Source organism: Sciurus carolinensis, chromosome 2 (assembly GCF_902686445.1).
Source record: "Sciurus carolinensis chromosome 2, mSciCar1.2, whole genome shotgun sequence".
NCBI lineage: Eukaryota > Metazoa > Chordata > Mammalia > Rodentia > Sciuridae > Sciurus > Sciurus carolinensis.
The window spans coordinates 26,667,021-26,695,001 of NC_062214.1; the positions used below are offsets into that span (position 1 = coordinate 26,667,021).

General features: G+C 36.5%; 1 protein-coding gene across 1 annotated transcript; it reads left to right on the forward strand.

Moving 5' to 3' along the window:
* Window positions 1-85: 85 nt before the first annotated feature.
* On the forward strand, window positions 86-27,892 carry Rad21l1 (RAD21 cohesin complex component like 1). The gene is made up of 14 exons (XM_047541140.1): window positions 86-139; window positions 2,091-2,262; window positions 3,561-3,690; window positions 5,214-5,307; window positions 7,557-7,663; window positions 10,813-10,983; window positions 11,839-11,934; window positions 14,984-15,097; window positions 16,425-16,651; window positions 16,894-16,993; window positions 17,820-17,944; window positions 20,071-20,160; window positions 22,785-22,862; window positions 26,410-27,892. The coding sequence occupies exons 2-14, from the start codon at window positions 2,119-2,121 to the stop codon at window positions 26,596-26,598; spliced, it is 1,665 nt and encodes a 554-aa protein (XP_047397096.1). The 5' UTR covers window positions 86-139; window positions 2,091-2,118; the 3' UTR covers window positions 26,599-27,892.
* The last annotated feature ends 89 nt before the right edge of the window (window positions 27,893-27,981 follow it).

The following is a 27,981-nucleotide window of genomic DNA, read 5'->3' on the forward strand; positions in this document are numbered from 1 at the left end:
CACGCCCCTTCCCCGGCTGCTCGCTGCTGACGCCCGGTTGCTCCGGCGAGCCCAGTGCCTCAGACCTGACGCGCGACCCCGGCGACTCCTCCTCACAGTCCCTGCTCCGGCGCGCCTCCTCTCAGAGCGGGCGCTCAAAGTAGGGCGCAGCCTGTGAGGCCGGGCGGGCTCCGAGGGCAGTAGGCAGGCTGGGTGACGGGGCTGGCGGCCACCCACCTTCCCACGCGCGCCAGCCCGCTCCTCACCGAGCCCTGAGGGCCCGGCCTGAGGGACCCGCCGGGAAGGGCGGCGCCACCTGGGCCCCGCAGCTCGCTCGCGGCGTGCAGGCGGGCTCCTGAGGCCGGGCCTGGGGTCCGCCCTCCGGGGAGTGGTCTGCCGAGGAGCCCCGGGCGCCCTGCCGGCCGCTCCGCGGACAGCGCGCCCGGCGCCGCCCTTTCCCTCGCGACCCCTCTCGCGGCCCAGGGGTCTCGGCCACTCGGGCCGCCCTGCCTCTGCCTCTGCGGCGCCGGCTTCTCCCTTGGCCCGGTGGCCGGCCGCTCCTGCCGTGCCCTGTCGTTGACTTCACTTTGCATGAAGCAAATTCAATGTAGAAAGAATCCCCAGGGCTTGTGGGGTACGGAAGGGTGGTTTTTTTCCTTGGGAGGGGGTTGGTTGGTTAATATATGCTAAAGAAAATCAATATCTCAAAAATCCCAGGGTTCAGGGCTTTGTTTTGTTTTGTTTAATCGGTTACTTAAAAGGTCCCTTTAAAAGATCTCTCTCACCCGGGAGCAATTTCGAAAGATAGACTGGAATTTATTCCAAGATGCCCAAACACACCTATTAAAAAGGAAAGTGGAGCCAACACAAGGCACAGACCTCAGGCAGCGGAATCTCGAGGTGTCCCCCCGGGGATGTGGTTTGGTAGATTGCACCACCTATAGTTTTGGGCATAAGGATGTGATGCTTGTGGTGAAGATGGGCATTGATCAAAGTTCATCTACGATTTTCATTCTGTGGCTGACTTTGTTTTTGTGTTCATTTTGGCCCAGTGTTCTCTTTTATCCAAACTTGAAATAGAAAAGAAGCTTCGATAATCTTAGTTTAAGGTTACTTTTGTGTAAGCAATACTTTGGTTCTTCTCTGGGAGTCGACCAAAGTGCTGGAACATCCCTTCCCACTTTTGGCTTCGTTATAGGGCCTTAAAATGTTCTCAAGAATATTATAGTTTGTGGAAATGTATAGTAATTTAAGTGATTTTTTTTAACCATTCTTATTTCAAAACACTTAATTTTGTCTCTTTTCTTGCCACCTCTGATTCATTTCAAACCTGTAGTTTGGTTTTGTCTTCATTTTTCTCACCTATAGTGAGTCCTTTAGAATTCTCCTGTCTTAACTTTAAAAAGTAGTGGAATAAACCAGAGTATCTTGAAGAGAACAATGAAATGCAGCACTTGAATATGAATCAGTGATCCAACACTTCTCAAATTCTCAAGATCCTCTTTCTTAGTTTTGTCCACCTTTTCCTCTTCTATTCTTTCCTATTTCTATCTCCTATTTCTTCAGCTTTCCTCCCTTATTTATTTGGCTGCATTAGTAAGAACTCAAATTCTGTGTAGGATAAAATAGTATCTGAGAAGAGATAATTGATTAGGATGCATTTAAACCGGATGTGGTTAACAAACAATTAAAGCTTTGTCATTAGTTTATAATTTGTGTGTGGTGGGGTGGAGTCTGGGGATTGAATGAACCTAGGGATGCCTAACACTGAACTACATCCCCAACACTTTTCATTTTTTATTTCAAGACAGCATCTTGCTGGGTTGCAGAGGGTCTTGCTAAGTTGTTGAGACTGGCTGGTGCTTGCATTCCTTCTGCCTCAGCCTTCTAAGTGGCTGGGATTACAGACATGCTCCATCACACCCCACCTGACCTTAGTTTGTAATTTTAGATTCTAAATAAATTTTTTTTCAAGAAAATGTTTTGAATAATCAATTGAATTAAAGAATCTGTTGTTTTATATAATTGATAATAACTTATTTGCTTGCTGTAAAATAGCCCTGAAAGGTTTTTGTTATCAACTTTTAAGTATCTTTTCATATTTTCTCTAGTTTGTTAAAAATAAGGAATACAGGCAACATGTTCTACACCCATGTGCTTATGAGTAAACGGGGCCCACTGGCCAAAATATGGCTTGCAGCTCACTGGGAGAAGAAACTTACAAAGGCCCATGTATTTGAATGTAATCTAGAGATAACCATTGAAAAAATTCTTTCACCTAAGGTATGTTACTGATTAAAATGATAGTTTTAATTTGCCATGACTTCTGAAGAGGAAAGGAATTAAAATATATTGGCAAGGAAAAGAGAAAATTCCTTGTCTAGTGTTCTTTAACATGGAAGTAGAAGAAATGGCTTTAGGCACAGGGCATTTATATCATGAAATACATTTCCAAGACAATTTTATTTCTCATATGATTACTTTTAATTTTATTGTATTCATTATCTGAACATATATCAGCTTCTCTTGGTAATTGTTTCATGTATTTACCATAAATAGACTGGGCCCTGAAGAAAAAAAGGGCATACTCTATGCGTATTTTGTAATCTTTTCATATTACCTAACAAAATACTGCATACATAGTAGGCAGTATTACTTATAGGAGGCATAGTACTTATTAGAAAATAATGAATGAATGAATTGGAAGCATAGGGAAAAAGAAGGCAATTTGATTATAAATTTTAAAATATGTGAAATTATGTCATAAACAGTAAAGTATTATGTTCATTATAAAATACTATAAAACAACTATTAGAATTTGTATGAAAACATTCTTAATATCTTATAGCTATAAAACAACTATTAGTATTTGCATTGAAATTTGATATTTTTATGTTGTCATTTTGCTTGAGAAAAGGATGAATTATAATTGAAAAGCTTCTATGTGTAGGCACTGGGTTAGACTTTATTAATTTATTTAATTTCCACAACAGCCCTCTGAAATCAACTCTTTTGGTCTCAGTGAAGTGTGGTAGGTGGTATGGACTTTTGAGTTGATCAGATTTATATTTTATTCTTACTTTATATTTATATTTTAACTTAAAAGTTATATTATTTATGTATGTCACTCAACATACCTGATTCTGAATTTTTTCTTCTACAAATAGATGTTGTTGAAATTAAGTAAATTAATGTATGAAAAACTCTTAGGACAATGCCTGGCACAATAAATACATAATGAATTATAGACATTTTTATTAAACTGAAATTCAGGAGGGTTAAGTGGCTCAGCCTTAGCAGTTGAGGCAAGAGTTGAACATAAGTTGGCCTGACTGCAGAATTTACCTTCTTCCTGTAATAGTAATAATAATATACTTTACTTAAATGCCACGTTAGGTTACCTTTACTGAGTAAGCAAAACAGAAGTTAATCATTTTACAACGTGAAGTAAAAGTTAAGTGGTGTACTTTGAGAATATGGAATGTCTGTTATTTAAAGAGAAGAAATGATTTAGTAATTTTCAAAGAACTGGATTCATGAACCTAATTTTTATTATTCTAATACTTCAAAATTATTGAAAGGTGAAAATTGCACTTCGAACTTCAGGACACCTTCTTTTGGGAGTTGTTCGAATCTATAATAGGAAGGCAAAATATCTTTTGGCAGATTGCAGTGAAGCATTTCTTAAAATGAAGATGACGTTTCGCCCAGGTATACATGCAATGTTAATTTGTCTCACTCTTTTTGTTTCCCTGTTACATTTTTATGTTGTGTGGGCTCTTTTAATTGACAGAACCCTGTAATTCCAAGCAAGTATAGTGAATGTAAACTTCATTTTGCTGAATCTAAGTTTCCAGAGTTAAGAGAAAATTATATTCTTTCCCTTGTTCTTTTCCTGTGTTTTCAGGAAAAGGTTATGCTTCCTAAAACTTATAATGTTCCTGTGATTTGTGTAAGAAATATACTTAAAACAAACTGTGTAAGAACTCCGATATTCCATTTGTAATGTGTCATTTAGTCTATCATATCTTTTTTTGCTTCTCTGAGAGAAATTAGAAATAGCAAGATTGATAAAATGTGAATATCAATAATTGTCATTGTTTTTAGAATTTGCAAGACTTTTAAGTTTCATACTATTTATGAAATGTCAAAATTTTAAAATTTTAGCATTTTAAAGTGCTAAAGATATATATGTATATGTAAAACCTTCAAATTTTAATTTATGTAGCATCTGTTCCACTTTTACTACATTCATCATTTTCCATCCTCTTTGATGGTTGTTTAGATACAGCAGGGCTTTCCTTTTTCACTAGTGTTCAAGCTCCCTGGCAGAAGCATCTTTGGCACATCCATTTTCTGAATCTCTTATAGAAATCATCATTTGTTGATTTAGGATTTACAGGGGTTTTTTTCTTTTTCAGTTAAAATATTTGAAGAACCTCAAGATAAGATTTATACTCACACTGTGGTTCACTTGTTCAATTATGGTTTCATTTATATATTCCACAAGTATTTATTGACTTCATGCCTTGCACCAAACATGATGTTCGACATATGAATAAACAAGATAAATAAGGTTCTTTTTAGTCTGGTGAGGAAATCAGATGATGAAAAGTTTTTAAAACTTATTATAATACTTATAGATCATTATTGTGCTATAAAGGAAAATAAACAGAACACTACAACAGAAAGTAATAGAAGTTCATGTAGTTAGGATAGCCAGGGAAAGCCTTTCTGAAAGAACAGAATCTAAGCTCAGACTTGAAAGATGAGAAGTACCCAGTCATGTACAAAGTCCCTGAGGGAATGGCATAAAAGGCAGATGAAAGTGCCAGAGCAAAGGTCTGGGGGTGGAAAATGCTTGACTTTTTCAGGAAACAAAAAGGCTAGTATGTTTGGATAAGTATCCCAAGTGAACAGGAGAGAGTCTTCAGATGATGCCTGATAGATATGTAGGACTGGAGAGACCTCAGTTATAAATTTGAATTTTACTTAAATGTACTGGGAAAGTCACTAAGCCCTTTTAAGCATGAGAGTCATCTGATCTGCTTGCTTTTGCTTTTGCTTTTGATCTGGGTGCTTTGTTAGAGTGGACTGAAGATGGACTGAAGGGATACAGGGAAACCAGTTAAATAGATTAAGCAGTTGTCCAGTGAAAGAAAATGAGAATTTAATTGGGAATGTCTTATTTTAACCACATCATTGCTTATTGAATGTGATTTTTTAATTTTCAGGACTGGTTGACCTCCCAAAAGAAAATTTTGAAGCAGCTTACAACACTATCACGTTACCAGAAGAATTTCATGATTTTGACACCCATAATATGAAGTAAATTATTTTATTTACTTTCCCTCAACTTGATTTTTTGGATATTTTATTGTTTTCTTATTCAAACTGAAGGCAAATGGAATGTAGTTAGCAATCAAACAAGTACATATACAGTTGACCAAGGCTTAAATTTAGTATGACATTCTAAAGTACAACAGCAAAATGTATGCTTACATTTATTGAATGTAGGATGCAATATTGACAGTACATTTATCTGTTCATTCAGTAAATATTCATTGAGTACCTTTCCTATGCCAGGCTCTGTTCTAATCATTGAAGAAATAGCAGTGAATCACACATAACTCCTGGCTTCCTGGATCCTATATTTTATATAACTTTATTTTTACTTGTTTATTTTTTTATGTTGTGCTGAGGATTGAACCCAGTGCCTCACATGTGCTAGGCAAGCACTCTACCACTGAGCCACAACCCCAGCCCTGAACCTTACATTTTAGTTGAAGTAAACTGACAATAAATAAACAAGTAAATATACAGTATTCCAGGAAATGGTCAGATGATAAGTATGAAAAGAATAGAAAATAAAATAATTTGATGGCCAAGAAAGAAATTTCTGATAAGATAAGAACAGAAACCTGAAGCAGGTAAAGGAACAACTCATTCAATAATGTGGAAGAATGTTCCGGGCAGAACAAGTGGAAAGGCCCCAAGAGCACATTGGACATTTTCAAGGAACACAAAGGAGGCAAGTGAAACTGGAATGGAGTGAAGGAAGTGCTGAATAGTAGAAAAATGTGGTCAGAGATGCAGGAGATGCAGATGACATAGGGCATCTTAGTTGCAATAAGTTTTTTATTTCACTCAGGAAGCACAGGTGGGTTTTGTTGTTTTTGTTTTTCTGTAGTGCTGTGAATAGAACTCAGGGCCTTGGGCATGCTAGGCAAGTGCTTTACCACTTACCTGCACCCCAGCACCCCACAGTGGGGTTTTGAATAAAGGAGTGGCCAGATCTGACTTGATTTCATCGTGTTCCCTCTGGCTACTTATTATAAGGGTAAAGAGAAGAAGCAGAGAGCCTATGAGATTATTGTAGCAGGAAGTCCTGGAGGAGACAGTAATCAGTGACCAGTTCTCACTTCTCATCTTATCAAGGTGGTAACAATTTACGGATATGTGTGGAAGGCACAGCCAACAGTATTTGCTGATGAATTGGATATGGCTGAAAGAGAAGGAAGTGAAGGATGTTTATATGATTTTAGGCATGGGAACAGAATTAGGATAACTATAGAATGGCAGGTTAAAGAAGAAGAGGGAGAGGGAAGTAAATTAGGTTTTGCACATAAGTTTTGAAGTGACTGTTGCACATTTGCAGTGGTCTGAATGTATGTGTTCCCCTTAATTCAGATGTTGAAATCTATCCCCTAAGGTTATGGTATTAAGAGGTGGGGGTTTGAGTGAGGATTAGAGGACGAGGGTGGAGGGGGCTGTGGATGGCATTAGTGCCCTTGTAAGAGGCAAGGAAGGCTTCCTTGCACCTTCTACCACCTGAGGACACAGCAAGAAAGCACCATCTATGGGGAACAGGGCTTTACCAGACACTGAATCTGTTGGCATCTTGATTTTGGACTTCTCAACTGAACAATAAATTTCTGTTGTTTATAAATTATCTGGTCTCATGTATTTGTTACAGCAGCCCTAAAGACTGGGAAGTCCCAAGTCAAGGTGCCAGCAGCTTCAGCATCTAGTGAGGATCTGCTTCCTGTTTCATGGACAGCAGTCTCCTCATTGTGTCCTCATGTGCTAGATCTTGCAAGGCAGCTCTCTGGAGCCTAATAAAGGCACTAATCCCACTCACAAAGGCAGAGTCTTCATGACCTAGTCGCCTCCCAAAAACCTCACCTCCTAATGCCATCATATTGGTGATAAGATTTCAACATACGAATTTGGGGGAACACAAACGTCCGGCTATGGCAGGCATGAGCATCTACTTTGAATGCTGTTTATTAGCACAGATAGGATAAGGACTGAGAGCAACCCAATGAACTTGGCAACCTGGAGATATATATACATATATCTCATGTTTATGTGTATATGTATATTATGTGTATGTGTATCTATGTGTATGTATATTGCATATATGTATATATAAAAACTCATGTTTATACATAATACTATTGAAAAATAAAAATATTTTATAATCTGTTTTTTTGTTTTAGGGTTTTTTTTTTAGGATGCTTCAAATTCATTGTGTTCCATTCTTATGTTTTCCTCAATCTTATATTCCTCTGTAGCGCAATTGATGTTTCAGAACACTTTACTCAAAACCAAAGTAGACCCGAAGAAATTACACTTAGAGAAGATTATGGCAATGATCTACTTTTTCAAGCAGGGAGTTTTGGTGAGAATATATGAGAAATCAAAATTACAAGTCACAATCAATTATATTTACATTTCTGCGTTGGCACAATGCTAGTAGAAATATCTATAAAATGAATATTTTCATTTATAAATATAATCCCCAATAAATTTTTCCCATGCCATTTTCTGGTATAGATATCAATTCCAAGACTCAGTCTTAGAACGTATTTTTTTCTCAGTGCACATCTATTTGTTGACTACCTACTGTACGTCAGGTGCTACCGTAGACAAGCAGTACCAAAGTTTAAAGGAACTGTTTCTACCCTCAAGGAACTCCAGGCTGGGAGAGAGACATGAAAATAAACAATTGCTATAATTAACATATATACAAGGTTTTATATGTATGCTGCATAAAATGCCTTCAGATATATTTCTCCAGTATATAATGAATATTAGTTATAAAATAACAGATTTTAAATCAGCTTGGGGGTGAAGAATAGGAAATACTGCCACTGAATATAGGGATTGATTATAAAACAGAAACTGATTTTTGAAACGTTAAAATATGTTTGGTACATGTGCTGGACAATTGAAGGGATAAGTTTTAATTCAGCCATATAGTATTTGTTCTTTTTTCTGGCATCTACACACTCTGTCTTGTAACATGGTATTTATACACCTTCTCTATTGGTCAGCAGACTTCATAAGAGTAGAATCTGTGTCACGTTCATCTTTGAATTCTTACAGTACCCAGACAGTGTGCATAGGGGAAAGATGGCCTACACATACCTGGTGTGGGTCAGGGAGGGAGGTCAAGGATGTAATGCCCGAGCCATATCTCTAGCCTTGACTTCTCATTCTCATCTCTTTCTGTAACTCTTGCTATCTATAGTTGCTTCTCAAGCAATCTGGTGAAGGACTGGTTTTATATTTTTTTTCAATTTCCCATCTGTCTCTGTCATATTTTAATTTTGTATAAAGTAAATAAATTACCAGAATTGAAAATGAATCATTAGAAAAATGTAAAACTTCAAGATATAAGAGTCGACATATATAAAACTACTCTGTCAAATTGCTATAAACTTCCTAAAGGTCTACTTCTAATTGCTGTATTTGTTGTGGACCAGCACCAGTCCACAGATCATATGCTGTGTAGAACAGGTCTCTTGCTAACTATAAATGTGATGCACTGGCAACAACATGATTATATTCTCTTAACTGCCCCAAACACTTTTTTTACAATTTTCTCTGTAAATTCTATTTTATTTCAGACCTGAAACTTTTTTATTACTTTCAGCTACACCTTCTACCAGCTTCATACTAGTGTTGAATTAAAACATGCACACACACACACACACACACACACACACACACACACACACACCCCTGAAATGTCTCTTAGGTTTTCTATTTATGTAGCCACCCAGTACCGAAGTAGTTAGTTCACTAGTACCAAAGACCTGGAATATCGCACTACCCACCTGAAAATTATCCACTCTCTTCCCACATTTTATACATCTCTGCAAGAGCAATTGTCTTGAAGTTTTATTTTTTTTTAATATCACATATTTTGTTTAAGTATGTTGGGTCCCTCTGACACTGTATCAAATCTCTCTGCTTATCCTGGAAGCCTTGTATCAACTTGTCAACTTTATCAACCTTGTTTGCTTTACTCTTATTATAGACACTTTATCCATCCAATCAATACAATTAGGTTGTTCACAGTTCTGTGTGTTATATGATTTTTTAAGAAGTGGGAAGATCATGTTCTTAGACTTAGGTTTGAATCTGGATTTTCTCTGTTGTCTTGCTCTGTGACATTGGACCTCTCTGAACTTTACTGCCCTGTCTGAAAATTTGAGATACTACTAGCAGCATCATAGATTATTTCCTTTCTTCTTTCCTTTAATCTTCTCCACCAATATGGGATTTTTCTGTCCTTCAGACATTAACTCAAATCTTTCCTTTGAGATATATTTAATATTAACCCATCATATTCTGGGTTAAGATACAAAATTGAAAGTAATGATTATTTCTTTTGTGTAATCTCAGATTCTTATGGTGCTCTATGCTTGGAAGATAGTGTCTGTTCATTAAGTCTTATTCTCTGATAGACCAAGGCTGATTGTTCTTTTGGGAGCTATCAATGCCTGTACCTGGATGATGTCAACATATTTTTAGTTCTTTTTGAAGAAGTTACCTAATCTTTTCTGTTGAGTAAGGCTTTAATCCAGTGTGAGGAAGGTTACCTTTTTTTTTTTTTAACTCTTCTTTTCTGGAATCACAGAAAAATGTTCAATATGAGTGATGCCTCATGATTTTCTTTACTGTCTAACATTAACATGAACTTTTGGAGAAACCCAGCCTCTGACCTTTGGACTTTTGGACTCTTGGACCTAAAGAGTCAAATGCAAGGGAGGGAAAGAATGTGTAAGAGCTGACTTTTGATCTCCTAGAGTTTTCGGTATAACATTGTGACTATCAGAACGCAGGTTTTGGAGTTAGGGCTGGGTTCAGAGACCGGCTCTGTCATCTATTAGGGTGTAATTGCACCAGTTACAAAATTTTTCAGTGTCCTGTGAAAATGACTGGTTTCTTCATTTGTACTATGCAATTATAATAATCTCCTCTATTATGTGATATAAGGCATGCAATAAGCACTCAGGTAATGTTAGCTGTTTTAATGTTATCATTTTTACTGCTCTCTTAACATACTCAATGGATATTGTGAGTCCATTCTTTAATATTTTATCTATCTTTTCATTTTCCTAAGAAGGTGGATATGCTTCTTATTTTCCAGACTCTCCTTAGGGGTAAACCACTGAAGCAATTGTCCTTGAAATGATAGAATACTTAGTCAAGCCGAACGTGACCTACCTACAATAGAGGAAATCATTCTACTATCATAGTATTTCTACCTTCTGGGAGATTATTAAACTATATCACAACTATAAACTCTACCTAATGTTTTGGCATTTATTCTATTGTATTGGGAAGATTATTAAACTAGAATTCTAGCCTCTATTTATTGAGTGACTTTAGTTGAATAATTCAAATAATTTTTCAACTTTCATTTTCCTCATTCATAAAATGAGGGTGGGTTGTGCTAGATGATATCTCAGTTACTTTCTAACCCTAAAATTATGTGTTTCTATGACTAACTTAGCATTAATGATATATGTTATTTAGGGGAAGAATCTGAAATTCTCAGGAGACATAGCTTCTTTGATGACAACATATTACTGAACTCCAGTGGTCCTTTAGTTGAACATAGTTCTGGAAGCCTTATTGGAGAAAAATCTTTGTTCTATGACAGTGGAGATGGATTTGGAGATGAAGGAGCTGCAGGAGAAATGATTGGTATGATGTCCAGTCATAGAGAAATCAAATATTTATTTCAACCAAATTTCAGCTATTAGTAGATTTATTACATCAAACTAAAATTTCAAATGTGCTTCTGTGTCATGCAGGTCAACTCATTTTTCAGGAAGTTTTCAAAATCTGTGGTATATTTAAGCTAGTACTAAGTAAATAGCCATCTATTTAAAGACATTTTCTATAAAAGTTGGGAACTACTGCCCATTTTTATAAATTCCTAATTTTGGGAAGGGAAGGAGTAAGTTTAGTATATCCCTCAAAATATATACTAGATTTTATGCTGGAAAACATAGCTTTCTTTGACACAAATTGTGGAGCAGCTATTCTAAAGAATTTCTGGCATTTTATGTTATTTTATATTTATATCATGACATTATAATCATAGGAATAAGCTAGACAAAAACTGAGAAAACTAAATGTGCATATTTTAACCCATCTTGTCCCATCATCCCACATGTAGAACACCTAAAAAAACTTATAGTACATAATATATAATTATATAACAATATAATATATAATCATAAGAAAAAGAATATAATCACAGTATAATATTAATATAATAATAAAAAAGCACTAGAATATTATTTCCAACCTATATTACTATGCCTGTGTCAATTTCATTGAAACACTTGCAGAAGCAAAAAAACTTTGAGCTTAGTGTGTTTAAAAATTGTTTGTTAGCGGTTCATATCAAATATAGTTTAAAATATCTTCCAGTGCACATTAAAACTGATTATTCCTTCACAATATCTTGTACAAAATAATGTTAATAAATGTTTAGTGAACAAATGACAGATTCAAGTCTGTGTGACAAAAGTACGTATTGTGTTTTTCAAGACAATCTGTTGCAGGATGATGAAAATATCCTGTTAGAAGACATGCCTTTGAACAGAGAAGTCTCCCTGCCTCCTGAGCCTCCCCATGCTACAGTGGGTATGTTGAAGTTTCCCTCTGTGGAGAAAGTCAATAGACACTAATGTTCATATTAAGCCTCAGAACTTCTGAGTTCAAGTAATAGCACAGTACAGTGAGAGATGAAGAATGTTGTCCCTCAAGCTCTTAGAGGGACTCAGTCAATATAGAATAGGCAGTTGGGTTCTAAGACAGGTAGGATGAGGGGCATTTATTCAGGACTGAGTTGAGTATGAGAACATGTTTAAACATTCTACCAGAATACTGTGCTTTAGAATCACTAAATATACATTACATGGTAAGAAGAAAAATTTAAAAGGTATGGCTTGACAATCTGTATACAATTTGAGAGAAATTGCAAATGTGGGGGTATTTTTCCTACTTGATATTCTTATAAAAGTATCTCAGATGATTTTGGATCTTTTAAGTTGATTTTTCTTAAAAATTAAAGGTACAACTAGCCCAATTTTGATTCTTCATATTTTTCAATGTTATATTTGCTTTCTAAAACAATCATCAAAATTAAAAATGTAAAAAGAGTTAGGAGCAAAAATTTGGTTTTGGTTCCTTATGAGTCAGTTTAAAAGTGATCCAACAGAATATAAATATTTTAGTAGACATATCAAATTTACGTTAGTCATGTATTGCTACCACTGTTTTCACTGCCACTGAGTGTAGCCTACCTTTAAATGTTTCGTGTGCACAGAGAATGAGGACCTTTGACTCACCTAAATACTGTGGGTTCCAGTCCAGGTAATCTGAGTCTCTTCATTTCTATTAAACATATGATTCTAAGAATTCAGATAAGGCTCCCATTAGCAATATAAATCTTCACTCTGCTTTTACTTTTAATTCTCATGTAGTCTTCTAGCTTGCAACATGACTGTATTTTTTAAATTGTTTGTTCTATTTAGTTATACGTGACAGCAGAATGCATTTTGACTCATTGTACACAAATGGAGTACAACTTCTCATTTCTCTGGTTGTATATGATGTAGAGTCATACCATTTGTATAATAGTACATGTACATAGGGTAATGATGTCTGTCTCATTCCATTGTGTTTCCCCCCTTTTCCCCCCTCTCCTCCACTCAGTTTCCCTTTACACAATCCAAAGTTCCTCCATTTTTCCTTTACCCCCCCATCTCCCCACCCATTATGCATCAGCATCTACTTATCAGAGAAAACATTTTTCCTTTGTTTTTTTGGGGATTGGCTTATCTCGCTTAGCATGATATTCTCCAACTCCATCCATTTACCTGCAAATGCCATAATTTTATTCTTCTTTATGGCTGAGTAATATTCCATTTTGTATATATACCACAGTCTCTTTAACCATTCATCTATTGAAGGGCATCTAGGTTGGTTCCACAATCTAGCTGTTGTGAGTTGAGCTACTATAAGCATTGATGTGACTATATCACTGTAGTATGCTGATGTTAAGTCCTTTGGGTATAGGCCAAGGAGTGGGATAGCTGGGTCAAAAGGTGGGTCCATTCCAAGTTTCCAAGGAATCTCCATCTTGCTTTCCAGAGTGGTTGCACCAATTTGCAATCCCACCAGCAATGTATGAGTGTACCTTTTTCCCCACATTCTTGTTAACACCTATTGTTGCTTGTATTCTTGATAATACCCATTCTAATTGAAGTGAGATGAAATCTTAGGGTAATTTTAATTTACATTTCTCTAATTATTAGAGATGTTGAATATTTTTTCATATATTTGTTGATTGATTGTATATCTTGTTCTGTGAAGTGTCTACTCAGTTCCTTAGCCCATTTATTGATTGGGTTATTGTATTTTGTGTGTTAAGATTTTTGAGTTCTTTATAAATTCTGGAGATTAGTGCTTTATCTGAAGTGTGTGTGGTAAAGATTTTCTTCCACTCTGTAGGCTCTTCTTCACATTATTGATTGTTTCCTTTGCTGAGAAAAAGCTTTTTAGTTTGAATCCATTCCATTTATTGATTCTTGATTTTATTTCTTACACTTTGGGAGTCTTGTTAAGAAGTCTGGTCCTAAGCTGACATGATGACAATTTGGGCCTACTTTTTCTTCTATTTGGTGCAGGGTTTCTGGTCTAATTCCTAGGTCCTTGATCCATTTTGAGTTGAGTTTTGTGCATGGTGAGAGATAGAGGTTTAATTTCATTTTGCCGCTAATGGATTTCCAGTTTTCCCAGCACCATTTGTTGAAGAGGCTACCTTTTCTCCATTGTATGTTTTTGGCACCTTTGTCTAGTATGAGATAACTATTTATGTGGGTTTGTCTCTGTGTTCTCTATCCCGTACCATTGATCTACCTGCCTATTTTGGTGCCAATACCATGCCGTTTTTGTTACTATTGCTCTGTAGTAAAGTTTAAGGTGCAGTATTGTGATATCTCCTGCTTCACTCTTCTTGCTAGGGATTGCTTTGGTTATTCTGGGTATCTTATTTTTGCGAATGTATTTTATGATTGCTTTCTCTATTTCTATGAGGTACATCATTGGGATTTTAATTGGCATTGCATTGAATCTGAATAGCGCTTTTGGTAGTATGACCATTTTGACAGTATGATTTCTGCCTGTCCAAGAACGTGGGAGATCTTTCCATCTTCTAAGATTTTCTTTAATTTCTTTCTTTAGTGTTCTGTAGTTCTCATTGTGGAGGTCTTTCATCTCGTTTGTTAGATTGATTCCCAAGGTTTTTTTTTGTTGTTGTTGTTGTTTTGTTTTGTTTTTTTGAGACTATTGTGAATGGGATAGTTTCCTAATTTCTCTTCAGAGGTTTCATCACTTATAAATAGAAATGCGTTAGATTTATGAGTGTTGATTTTATATCCTGCTACTTTGCTGAATTCATTTATGAGTTCTAGAAGTTTTCTAGTGGAATTTTTTGGATCCTCTATAGAGGATCCAACATGATGTTTTCAGCCAATCATGTTGTCAGCAAATAATGATAGTTTGAGTTCTTCTTTTCCTATTCATATCCCTTTAATTTCTTTTGTCTGTCTAATTGCTCTGGCTAGAGTTTCAAGGACTATGTTGGACTGTATGTTTTTATAATTACTTTTATGGTGTCATTGATTAGTAGAACCAGATAATCCAGATGACATGTGTCTACCTGAAAATGAAAAAATGGATGAAACAACATTATTATCAAATGAAGAAGAAGGATTTACTCTTGATCCAATTGATATTTCAGGTTAGAGTTCTTTTTATTTTCAATACACTGCTATCATATTTAACTTGAGATATTTGTAGTAATTCTCAAAATATTATAGGAGGTAGTCAATCTAGTGACAGCATTTGTAATACAATAGGAGAAGAGTGTGAAGGAAATTTGAGATGATTCTCATTCTTTTCATTCCTGTTTAAATCATATGTCCAGTTTGGGAAACTGGAAAATTAAAAACTGAGTTCAGTTCAGGAAGTTATTGAGCCATTACTCTGTGTTGGGTGTAGGAATGAAGAAGTCATGGTTCCCCCTTTAGGAAGCTTATGGTACAATCAGGAGGATAAGTGCACATGCCAGTGAACATAGGGCAGAAGAAAGGCATTATGCCCTCTAACATTTAGCCTCTGACATTTAACTCATTTTTAGAAATAAACAGTAAGTATGAATCTCATATATAACTAGGTCCTTTAGGAACATTCTAGTTTTAAATAATATAATTGATGTAGATTTCAGTTTATAAACTCAGGCATGCAAGGAATAAAGCACCCACATTTTTTCTTTACTGAATTTAATCTGAGCCACTGTTTCACAGGGCTGGTGGTAAATTCACCCTGCACAGCTCCCCTGTCTGCCATGAGTGTTGTAGTACCAAAGTTTAGGGGAGGGCTGTAGGAGGTAAACAGCCACACCAGTTAGTAGCACCCACTGTCCTAGCTAAACAGCCAGCCCTATAGTATCTTGTGCTCCCAGGATTTTTACTGAAGCACACCAACAAGCAGGTTTCTGTTTCTCCTGGCTCCATCTGATATCGGATCTTCATCCACTGGGAAATCGAATCCTCTCTCCCCTTTTGCAGCTTTACTGAAGAAAAGCTTGACTTCTGCTTTCTGCTTGGTAAAATTCTCTAAAGGAGTGAAATTCCACAGACCTAGCTTCCTACTTTGAATTTATACCCGAATTTCATTAGGGGAGAGGAAAATACACTGGACAAATACAAATGAATGTTTCAGAAAGTTATCCTGTTACATAGGCATTTTAAGGAACCTCCAGATTGGTTAACTTCCCTGTCAATAGAGCCTCCATTCCAAGCTTCCCTAGTTGCCTACTAGCAAAGCAACATTGTCCCTCATAAGTACTTTCGAGCAGCACCTTTAAAAATACATCAGCTTTTGGCTGCTGAGGAATTGTAGCTGTGCAGAAACTTTGCAAAGCATCGTGTTCATAAAAGAGAAAAGGGATTTTCTTCTCAGTGCAACTCTGAAGGTTGAGGACATTTCTTAGATATGTAGGGCCTAGAATATTGTTTTACCAAGCTGCATGACCAATCACATTTATGCCTTTTTCTTATATTTAGATATTGCTGAGAAAAGGAAAAGCAAAAAGAGAAAACTGCTCATAGATCCAGTCAAGGAGATCAGTAGCAAAACTATGCATAAACAGCTTACTTCCTTTATGGATACACTCATGGTCTTGGAACTTGCACCTCCTACCCAGAGATTAATGATGTGGAAGAAGAGGGGAGGAGTGGATACACTGCTGTCAACTGCAGCCCAGGATTTGATTCATGCTGAGCTGAAAATGGTAATCGTTTCCATTCTATTGCTCGAGTGCTGTGTTAGTTTATAAATAAACAAACCCATATTTGCATACATATGTGCAACAAATTTGAACTTGTGAAAAACAGCCCCTCATTTGAAAATTAATTTGTTGGATATATGTAGCTATGAATTGTAATTTCTGCTTTTTACCATAGATGCTTATGCTTTATTGAATTGCTTTACTGGTGGAAGAAAACCAGGAAATAAAAATATATGTTTTTACAGTTGTTTACAAAGTGCTTTCTGTCCTCTGGCTTTAAACTTGGAAGAAAATTGATACAGAAGGAGTCAGTAAGGGGAGATGTGGGAAACCAAAACACAGTAGGTAAGAGTTCTTAATTCTGTTGATGTTGAAGGAAATGTGGGAACAAAAATTTCAATTTACATTTTAGGATGAAAATGCAATCCAGTTCCATATTTTTTTTAGTAGAAATGCTCTCTAGAAAAATATTTTAATTTAAAATAGTTACTTCAGTATTACATTTTCCACTTTTCAGATCGATTTTTGTCCCAGATACTTCATTGAAAGGATGAAGCCTATTCACTACATGAACCATTCTATTCTCACTCTTTCTCACTTCCCCATCCCCAAAGGCAGGGCTCACAAACCCTCCAAAAAGAAAACCTTTATATCTGGCGGGATAATGTTTAACTTTAAAACAACTAACATGAAAAACTCTAGAGGAACACGAACAGCCCTGAAACTATTCAGCTAAACTGAGGCGGAGATGACCACCTGCCCAGAGGGAGCATGGAGAATTGACAATGGCTGATTATTATTGTGACAATTATAAAGTAGTAATAAGACCAACTTATGTCGTTAGTGAGCCTCCACCCACTTCCTAATCACATTTCCTGAAGCACCAAATTCTGCTGAAAATCATGCGAACTTGAACCTTCCGCCTTGTCTTGCGAGTGAATGTGTGAGTGGGTGGCAGAGGAGCCAGCGAGGTGATGAGGAGACTGATAAGGAGACCGAGGAGGGGAAGGGATGGTCGACGTGAGACGTGGGGAGTCCTGAGAAAATTCTTGGATTCTAAGTGGTCTCTCCAGAGTTTTCTCTTGTACCGACCATATCTCAATTCAAGTTTGAAAGGTACTTTGGTTTGAAGGCCTGAAAGAACTCTCCTTTCCATTCCTTGATACTTCAGAGGTCTCCATGATGGAAGAACCAAATTCCCAGAAAGAGTTAATCCAACCCCAAACTTGGAAGGATGTGATTGGTGAATCTAAGGGTAACTCTCACGAGGACACCAATAAAAATATTAACTCTGAGGTAAGTTAACAAGAGAGAATCATAAAAATGTTTGTTTCTGACACAGTTGTAGTGAGGGAATGTTGTCTCTGATAGATCTTCTTGACTGTAAGGTAAAGCATTATTTTATTTGTTAAGACAGCTTCTCTACAAGTTTAGAATAGTGCATCACAGAGTAGAGTAGTTTGACACTGAAATAGTATTTTGCATGATACATTAAGTGAATGATAGTCTATGCTTGAATCTGACTGTGTACTGAGAATCTTACTAGGCCCCACATTCAATATGGCATGGAATCTTTTAGGACTCTAGTCAATAAACCTATGTTTTATTTCTCATCATAAATTCGCCCTTCCTACCTCTAAGAATGTTTTAGACCTACCAATGCCCTTGACCTTGAATCTGAAAGATTTTGAAGTCCATGACCAAAACAAATCTTAAAATTTTTATTTGAAGACATAATTTTTAATTTGAAAAACAGCTATTTGAAAACACAGTTGGAAACAATGTGCTTTAAAATGTGTTATCAATTGTTGCTTTATTAATTGTATAAAACTGTAATATTTATAGTTATACCAGATAAAAATAAGCCAGTGCTTTTCTGGTCTCTTCTATCTTTACTGTATTTGATAACCACTCAGGGAATTCAAAGTTAACCCACATTGAAACTGAATGCCCTTGTAAGGAAAGATAGCTTCACAGTGCATTAAACAGAACATGTTTTACTAAATGCTTGGTAATATACTAGGTATATCGGGTTGCCAGTACTATCTTTGGGGTTTGGGCTTGGACCTTTCTTACAAGGCACCTATTGAAAACTGTGAATAGACAAACTTGTTTAGTTTATGATTTTTGAAAGGAAAATGTAAGTGAAGTTATCACAGACATATTAACAATATAGATTTTTTTTCCATCTGCTTGAAATGGAAAGAAGGAAAAGATTGCTATACCAGTTCTTTGGAAGCCTTCCTCCTACATCCTATGCTGACTTCAACCTTCAATTCCATTCTTAGATGACTTCCAAAGTAGTGAACAAATGTGAAATACAGTGAAGTGTGGGAGCACTTTTAGTTTGAAGGGACAGGAAAATATTGATTCTAATTAATCATTTTCAAATCCTTATAAAACAGTTTTTATATACAATAATTACAAAATTAAGAGTAAGCTGTGGAAATAGAAAAAAATCAAAAGAGGAAAAAGACAAGTCTCCACAAATGTGTGCAATAAAAACTAAAATATAGCTGGGTACCTGCCCTACAGTCCCAGCTCCCAGGGAAGCTGAGGCGAGATTGCAAGTTTGAGGGCGCAGGGCAACTTGATGAGACTCTGCCTCAAAATACAGAAGGCCTGGGGATAAGCTCAGCATAGAGTGAGGCGCTGGGTTCAATCCCCAGTACCGTAAAAGCAAAATAATAATAATACAGTTTCTTATAGTCACTAAAATTTTTAGAAGCTGAAGTGAAAACTCAAGCAAATGACGTTGGAGGAAGCTCTTAAGACCAGGGATGGAAGTTGGGAAAGAAGCCTGGAAATAAATGAAAAAGGCTGACAGCTTTTAAGTGCAAACCGAAGGAGATGATGGGAATGGGAGGCGTTCTGGCTTTCTCTTTTCCTTCTTCCTTTGTCTTTTATTCCCCTTGCAGAGGACACAGTTTTTCTTCCCTGGTGCCACTGACAGCTCCAGCAGGAGTGGCAGAAGTCCCGTCACGCCCTGGGTAGGGGTGTCAATGTCCCTTCCCTCACTCTCACTCCTCTGCTTGCCCAGGCAGGTCTTTTCCCCTGCCACCTGGCACTGGTCTGGAGGAGGGGACTGGAGCTAGATAAAAGGCATCAGAGGGAAGTGAGCTCAGCAGTAGAGACTTCTGATGAGGCCTGAGGTGGAGAGGGAAATAGGAAGGAAAAGGGTGGGGAGCAAAGGGGTGAGGGCGTGCAAGGCCCGCCTCGGTGTGGAGCACTTGGGAAAGAGGAAGATGGAAGTCGGTGACTGCCTGTCCGGCAAATTTCAGAAATAATATTTTGAGAATGTGGGCAGCATTTTAAATTAGTTTGAGAAATGAATATTCATTGGATTAAAGCATTTAACAAAATTAGATTGTCCCTGTGATGACCACTACCAGAATTACCTACCTTTGCCCAATTTGCTTTAGCAGGATCTTATGGAAATGATTTCTTCAAATGCTGAGGAATCACCTTTGATGACTGCTTTCTTGACCCAAGAAACTTTTCCAGTTGAATTGGTAAATATATGTATAGTTTTGGGTATATTCTTAAAAACTTTTTTCCTAAATATTTAATATTTAATCTAAAATTTGTTTTTCTAGGGCTGTCATGTTACTTTCTAAATTTATAATTTAAATTCAAAGTTTAAGCAGGGAAATAATTAGTTCTTTTATTTTCTTAATTTATTTTGAAACTTCAAATAATTTTAAAGAAAAGTATGAGATTTTTATTAAAGATTTTTAAATATTGAGAAATCACTGTTGTAAGCTTTTCTAATTAGCATCTCTAGAGAAATCATGCTGTATTAGGGATATAGTCTAGGGTGTTTAAAATTTTATTTTATTTACAAAATAGTGAGGGAATTTTTCCCCTTAACATATGGTTCAGGCTTGTATCTGTATGAGACTTGTGGAAATCAGAAAAAGAAAATGATTTGCTCGTCAGATCACATGTTGATAGCAAATTTAAAAGTAAAATCTAACTCACCTGACTCCCTATATACTACCTTATATCTCTGGTCCTTGTCCCAGAGTACAGAAGGCATGTTTTAAAATTAATTTAAAATTTTTTTTTCTTTTCAGATATATGTGACAATAGAGTGCAGAAAGCATTTCTAATTGTAAGGAATTTTAGCAAAAGTTTTCTAGTAAATAATATAAAAACACCTATTAATACCTGATGTTAATTTGTTTTAAAGTGAGTAATCGTAACAATAAATTCTAAAACTATTAGATTTTTTTCACACATGAAAAATGGACTGAATTCTCTAGATAACCTAGGACAGAAAAAATAACCTGAACTTTTTACCTGAAACATCCAAACAGCTGAGCCAGATGTGAGCTGATTCATTTTTGCCATTCTCTTGGCTTCCATAGACAGATTATTTTCATACGTGGTCAAGCAAACCAAAACACAGCACAAGTTCAGCTATTTTAATAATCCACTGGGCTTTTCCCACAATGGATTCAGTTGTAGGGTGTCCAGATAGATCAAATGAACAGGCACTAGCAAAACACACAGACTATTCTGAGTCATTTTTTTCTGGTTAGTTGGGCATTGTAGGTGAAGCTACAGTTTTCTGAATCTTTAATAAAACTTTTACATTTCAGAAATAGCACTTGTATATTTAATGATAAGTATGAGTATAGGTAAACTAATTTACCCAAGAACAAACCAGACTGGAATAAATGTGAATTATAGCTAGAGAGATTTCAAAACCTCCTCAGACAAAAAGTGACAATATTTTTAAAATCAGTCTCACTGGAATGTGAGAGGGGATACAGGACAGGCAGGACCATGCTGTATAGCTGGTCCTGGAAGCCAGCATAGCTGGTGGGAGTGGGGACTCAGCAGTTCCTGGATGGACTCAAAAGAGTCTATTTAGCTGCAAATGATTTAAAATGTTGAGAAATACAATTAAATTTCTTTTCTTGTAAGCTTCATGATAGTTTTGTTTTTGATGTTGTTTGAGTTTATCATGACCTCATTTTTCCATTTATTTAACATCTATACACCCATCCTTAATTATTTTTCCAAACTCTCTGACAATATGGTAAAACCCCTTTTAGTGTATATATCAACTATATTAATTGATCCAAAAATTCCTTTTTTTCTCTTGAAGATAACCTCTCTGAGATCATCATCTTCTTGTTCTAATCCAAACTAATTGCTCTTTAGGTCTGCTGCACAATTTTATCTTTATCATAAATGTGGGAATTTCCAGAATACTCTGGAACTTTCTGAAGTCATCTTGGAGTCCAAGAAATTGAAAGTATTTTGAGGATTTGTTTGATCGCCAGAGATTTATAGGAAGCTAGACAAAAAGCAGGCATGTAGTAATAGTGAACAGTGATTGGTGGCAGGGTCAGAGCTAGTGTAGGCAAAATGACAAAGTAGGTGGGATCTGTGCCACTTTGCTTCCCCCAACCCTTGGTAGGCCTGCTCTTTTATCAGATTCATCAACACCTTTCCTATGACAATTTCTGTTCTCAGAAGCTCATGAGGTGTTAGTTGAAAGGGGTAAAATTTTACAATTTTAAATATTAAGGTATTTCAGAAAGAGGTTAAGTTTTGAAGACTGAAAAGAATGAATCTATTCAGATAACATGACAGGAGTGGGTTGACCTTTTTGGACTAGGCACCCTCAAAATAGGCAAGGTTTCTAACCCAATCTTCATAAACTACTAAATACCTGTTATTTTTCAGTATCACCAGGTAAATTCAGATAAAGGCCTTTACGAGGCAGTTTTTCTAGACCTTTAAGTTTACTCTTGTCAACTGAGTCAGCTTGACTAGAACTAAAGTAGTCCTAGCAGAAAGCAACGTCTTTTCTAACTTTGCTTTTCAAAGTACATAAGGGCACAACATTCTGGGTTGCATTACCCACACAGAATGCAGAGTCTCCTACTTTGGATTTCCTTATCAGAAGACAGCCTGGAGAGCAAAGGTATAATCCTGCACAGGTTGATCTATATTTATGTTAGTCTTATTCTCTCTATTATCAGATCATAAGCTCTTTATTTGGCAGAACTTGATGTTATAATCATGTTTCCTGTAGCAACACACACTATGCGTGGCAAATAGTTAACATTCTATAAAACTTGCTGAAGTGAAATGCTCTATTTATCAATCATTCAAACAGGAGTCATTGGGGAATGAACAAAACATTGAAGCAGAGAGATGGAACAGAAGATTACTGCAGATGTTAAATAGTTTACGGGTAAGATGGTCGGGTTTGGCAACTGTTTTCATTTTTAAATATAGTCCTGATTTAGTGACCAAAGCCCAGCTAATAATTCCATCATTATGGAAGAAAAAGAGAATGGATATCAAAGGACAACTAGCACTTGTTGCTACAAAGATCATACAAAAATTAGTTCACAATGAAGCTTCAGGTGTAATTATATTTCTTTTCTTGGGAATGTTATGGTTTGTTGTTGTGATTGTTGTGTGAGTGAATTATTACCTCATGTTTTCCATTTATTTACCATTGATACACCCATTCTTAATTATTTTTCCAAACTCTGTGACAATATAATCAAACTCCTTTTAGGGTATACAGCAAATTATTAATTGATGTGTCAGTTCCATTTTTTTTTTCCCTTAAGAATAACCTTCTTGCAGCTCATCATCCTCTTGTTCTAATTCAAACCAGCTACTCTCAAGGTCTGCTCCGCAGCTTTCATCTTGGGATACCTTCAACATGGGGATTTCTTTGCTCCCTTTTAGTTCCTCTGTTTCTTGGTGCTTTGATCATCTTTTATCCTGATTTTTTGGTAGTTAACATCCTCTCAGATGTCACATATGACAGTGTGTAGGAAATTTAGACCTTACAAGTTTAGATCTTACAAACAAGGCTGAAAATTTCTTTATTTTACCTTGAACTTGATCTGTTGCTTCTAGACATAAGTTGGAAATAATTCCTCTCAGATGTAGAAAGCTTTGTAACATAGGTTCTTGTGTTGTTATTGAAAAGTCAGACTCTGCCTTGGTTGAAGGCATCCTTTGTAGGAGATCTTTATTTTCTCTCTGGAAGTTTTTATTCTTTCTTTATCCCTAGTGCTCTGAAACTTTATTATGATGTGCTTTGGGTTTTGTTTTTTTAATTTTAAGTTCATTGTGCTGACCATGTGGTGAGTTCTTTTAACCAAAATTTTCATGTTCTTGAACTCTAGGACTTTTCCGCCTTGGACTTCCTATTTTTTGTCTATTTGTTTTCTCTTCTTGGAGGGCCTGTAGATCTGATAGGGAATCTCTCCTGAATTGATCTTTTTCTTTTTTTTTCTGGTACTGAGGATTGAACCCAGGGGTGCTTTCCCACTGAGCTACATCCCCAGCACTTTTTAATATTTTATTCGGAGATAGGGTCTCACTGAGTTGCTAAGCACCTGGCTAAATTGCTGAGGCTGGCTTTGAACTCAAGGTCCTCCTGCCTCAGTTTCCTGAACTTCTGGGATTACAGGCATGTGCCACTGTGTCTGACTGGCTGATCCTTTAATTTTTAAAACATCTTTTATCCCCTATATTAACTTCCCTTGTCTTTATACTCTTTCACTCTAGAAGATTTCCTCAACTTCGTAGTCAAAATAAAATTCTTATTTCTGTTTTCAACTTTTTGTTTTCCAGGAGTTTTTTTTTTTTTTAAGGTTATTAACTATTGTTTTATTTTATAGAATCCTAATGTTTTTCATTTAATTATTTATCTAGTTTTTAAAATAAAATCTTTATTGAGGTATGGTTAACATCAGTATGCAGTTAGATAAGTTTCAGTTTATGTGCACACCTGTGAAACCATCACACTCAGGACAATATGAACATATCTAAAACCCCAAAGTGTCCTTGTCCCTGGATGGCCCTTGCCTCATCACTGGCTGTGCCCCCCATCGCCAAGCCACCACTGATCTGCTTTCTCTCACTGTCATCATAATCACTCTTGATAGATGTAGTGAAAAACTTAACTCCAGAGATTCCTGTTTTCTTTTGTTCTCCGCATCCCCTTTCCTGGAATCTCTTGAATACATTCTTTTTTGCTTTTAATGTGAGAGCTTGTACTCAAATATCTGGTGGCTTTCTGTTCATATTTAAGAGTAAGGCACCGAAAAACGGATTCAAAGTTATATACGCTGTGGTCACCTTGCTTGTGCGCTTGTGGTGGTGACAGCAAGCTAGCTGGGCGGTCTCCTCCTGCAGACGCTGATACCTAAAGGGTTCTTTTCCTTAGAATGGCTGGTTTCTTGGAGTAATCTTTAAATCTGCTGCCCAGGAAATATAAGAACGATACCAGCGGTTCGGGAACCAAAAGCAAGGGAGAGGCTGGTTGCTTCACTGTGCAGTCATGGAGTGTCACTTGATCTCCGCTGGTGGTGCAGCTCTTCTCCTTCCCCATCCAGGGTGCCAGTGTCCCAAGTCCAGAGCCTCAGTGGTTGGTACCTCCAGAAAGACCCTGTCTTGCCTCCTTCTTTATGAGTGGTTGCCTCTGGTTCCGTGAGGCCGTGGAGTGGACAGGGTGTCTAACTCTTGAGGAATTCTGTCCTCAGGCTTACCCACACCCCGCTTAGGACAGCTTCATGTCACCAGTTCCTGGTCTTCCCAAGGTCGGTGCCCCATGCTGGCTCACCTTGGCTGGCTCTCCTCCCTGTTGGCACTGGGTCCAACTTTCTCTACTCTGAATGTATTCCATTTCTTTGTCTTTATTTCTTTTACTTGTCACTCTTTTATTCCTTCGTTTTAGGGGGTTTCTGTAGGGAACAGAAATAAGCCCATATGTTCAATATTGCATATTTGTCCACTCAGGATTTTTCAGAACTTTTGAAATTGAAAAAGCTGTTCCTGCTCCCTCCCACCTAGGTTGGGGGACACCCAATCTACATCTTGTCTCCCAAGGGAGGAAATAAATGAAGCCTGGGATACCATCCCTGAAAGGTTGCTGACTCTGGGCCACATCTTTGGTTAAGAAAAAGCACAATAAGACATTTCACTTATTAATTCATTAAGGATTATGAACTGGAAAAACTTACAATATTTCTAAGAGTACTTTATAATTATCCAAGGAAAACAATACTCGTAGGGATATAAGTCAATATTCACTATAGCGTTTCTAACTAAAAAAAACTGTCCCTCTCTAGGAATCTGATTCCAAGGCCTAGGCTTTAAAAAATGAGGCATCTTTATCCATAATTACATATGTTATTGTCCCTCAGTTATTTCTAGTAGATACACAGGTGTCATATGATGAATCCAATGTCTTTTAAATCTGTAGGAAGAAACTGAAAGATGTTTACATAGTTATATAAACTATACTTCTACATTACCACTTAAGTGGTTTATTGTCTCCCCTTAGTACCTTTGGGAGAAAAAGTCTAATAGGCTGATAATTTTCTTTGTATTTGAAGCCTCCCAAAGTTCTGTGGATGTTTTTCTTCCTGAAAGTCTAAGCTATTTGCACTTTCTATAAGAGGCATTTATGTTAGCATCAATGTTTTAAAAAGAGCTAACATTTGTGTAACACATGACAAATTTACATAACACTTTATAGGGTTTTTTTTTTTTTTTTTGCATGTATTTTCTCAATGAACCCAACTGGTGCTGAGTGACCTATGGGTTTTTATAAGTTTATTAAAAAAATGTTCGTATTCCTCCATTTAAAGGATATCATGGTCACTTATCTAAAATTTCAGTATTTTGTGTTTCATTATGCATCCACAGCCTGCTTGACATCTGATGATTTTGTTTCCTTTTCCATTCCTCTTTTCTAATTATTTTCCCAGGAATCCAACAAGATGGGAATGCAGTCCTTCAGTCTGATGAAGCTGTGCAGAAACAGTGATCGGAAACGAACAGCTGCCAAGTTTTATGGCTTTCTCGTTCTGAAAAAGCAGCAGGCTATTGAGCTGAACCAGAGTGCTCCCTATGCAGACATCATAGCCACAGTAGGACCCATGTTCCATAAGTTGTGAAGGAGTCCAGACTATGCGGGTCTACATCACCACTGGCATTTCTGTATAGATCGTTCAGTTCAACGCAAAGCCGCCTGGAAGCAGCCAAAGTTCTGACCTTTCATAGCCTAGATTCCTGCTTCCGTTCCCTCTCTAGGATTCAGATCCTGTTCCCTCTCTGTAAATTCAACATAATCATAGCCAGAATTGGAAAACTAGATGCTTACAGAAATACTTCATTATAACTATTTTTTTAACTTAGCTGATTTATCATTTCCTTGATTTGAATGTTGTATTTAGGGTACATTTAGATTACAGTCTTTAAATACTATATGCCTTCAAGAAACATTCAAGGATATTTTTTCAAATGATATTTTACATCGGATTATTGACATGAATTTTGTGGGATTAATGAATAATTACTACTTTCTTATTTCTACACAGACAGTAATTTATTTAATTCTAATGCATATCATCCTTGATATGACCTCATGCCATAGTTTTTAATCTGATAACTTAACTGAAGAATTGTAAAATTCATCTTTGTTTTAAACTTACAGGTCATTTAACTTTTTTATTTATTACTTCATTATTATTATAACTACCACTAATGTCTCAGCCAAACGAAATCTGCTTTTTATGTTAAAAAAATCAACAGGGCTGGGTTTGTGGCTCAGTGGTAGAGCGCTTGCCCAGCATGTGTGAGGCACTGGGTTCGATCTTAGGTACCGCATAAAAATAAACAAAATAAAGGTATTGTGTCCAACTACAACTAAAAATATTTTAAAAAAATCAGCAGGTACTTGTTCAGCATGTTGTCTGCAGCTAAAATTTGAGTAAAGATCACTAAAATAATTGTTCTTAACTTGGTGCTTACATTTTTTACATTAAAACAATTTTTTTTTCTTAAAGTTTGAGTTAGGAGATTTTGTATTATGCCCTATGAACCCCATAGGTCACTGTAAAAATGAAGCCTATAGTACTCTTTAAAATATTGTATCTGGAATTATGCTACAAACGACTAAATTCTGAAAAGTCTCTGAGTGAATTAGCCATAAGGTATAAATGTTGAATTTGCTTTTATAACTTTTATTTTTTTAAATTAACATGGAGAAAAATTGACTTCTTATTTTTGGTGCACAGTTCTGTACATTTTGATAGCTAGACAAACGGATGGATTCCTGTAACCATCATCACGATCAGGAGAAAACAGTAACATCACCCTAGAAGACGCCCTTGAATTCTCCCTTTGTAGTTACACCCTTCCTGCATTCTAATGTCTGGCAACCACTCTTCGGCATGACTACACTTTTGTTTTTTGGAGACCATCATATCAATGGAATCATATGGTGTGTAACCTTTGGAGACTGTTTTTTTTTTTTTTTTTTTTTTTTCATTCAATAT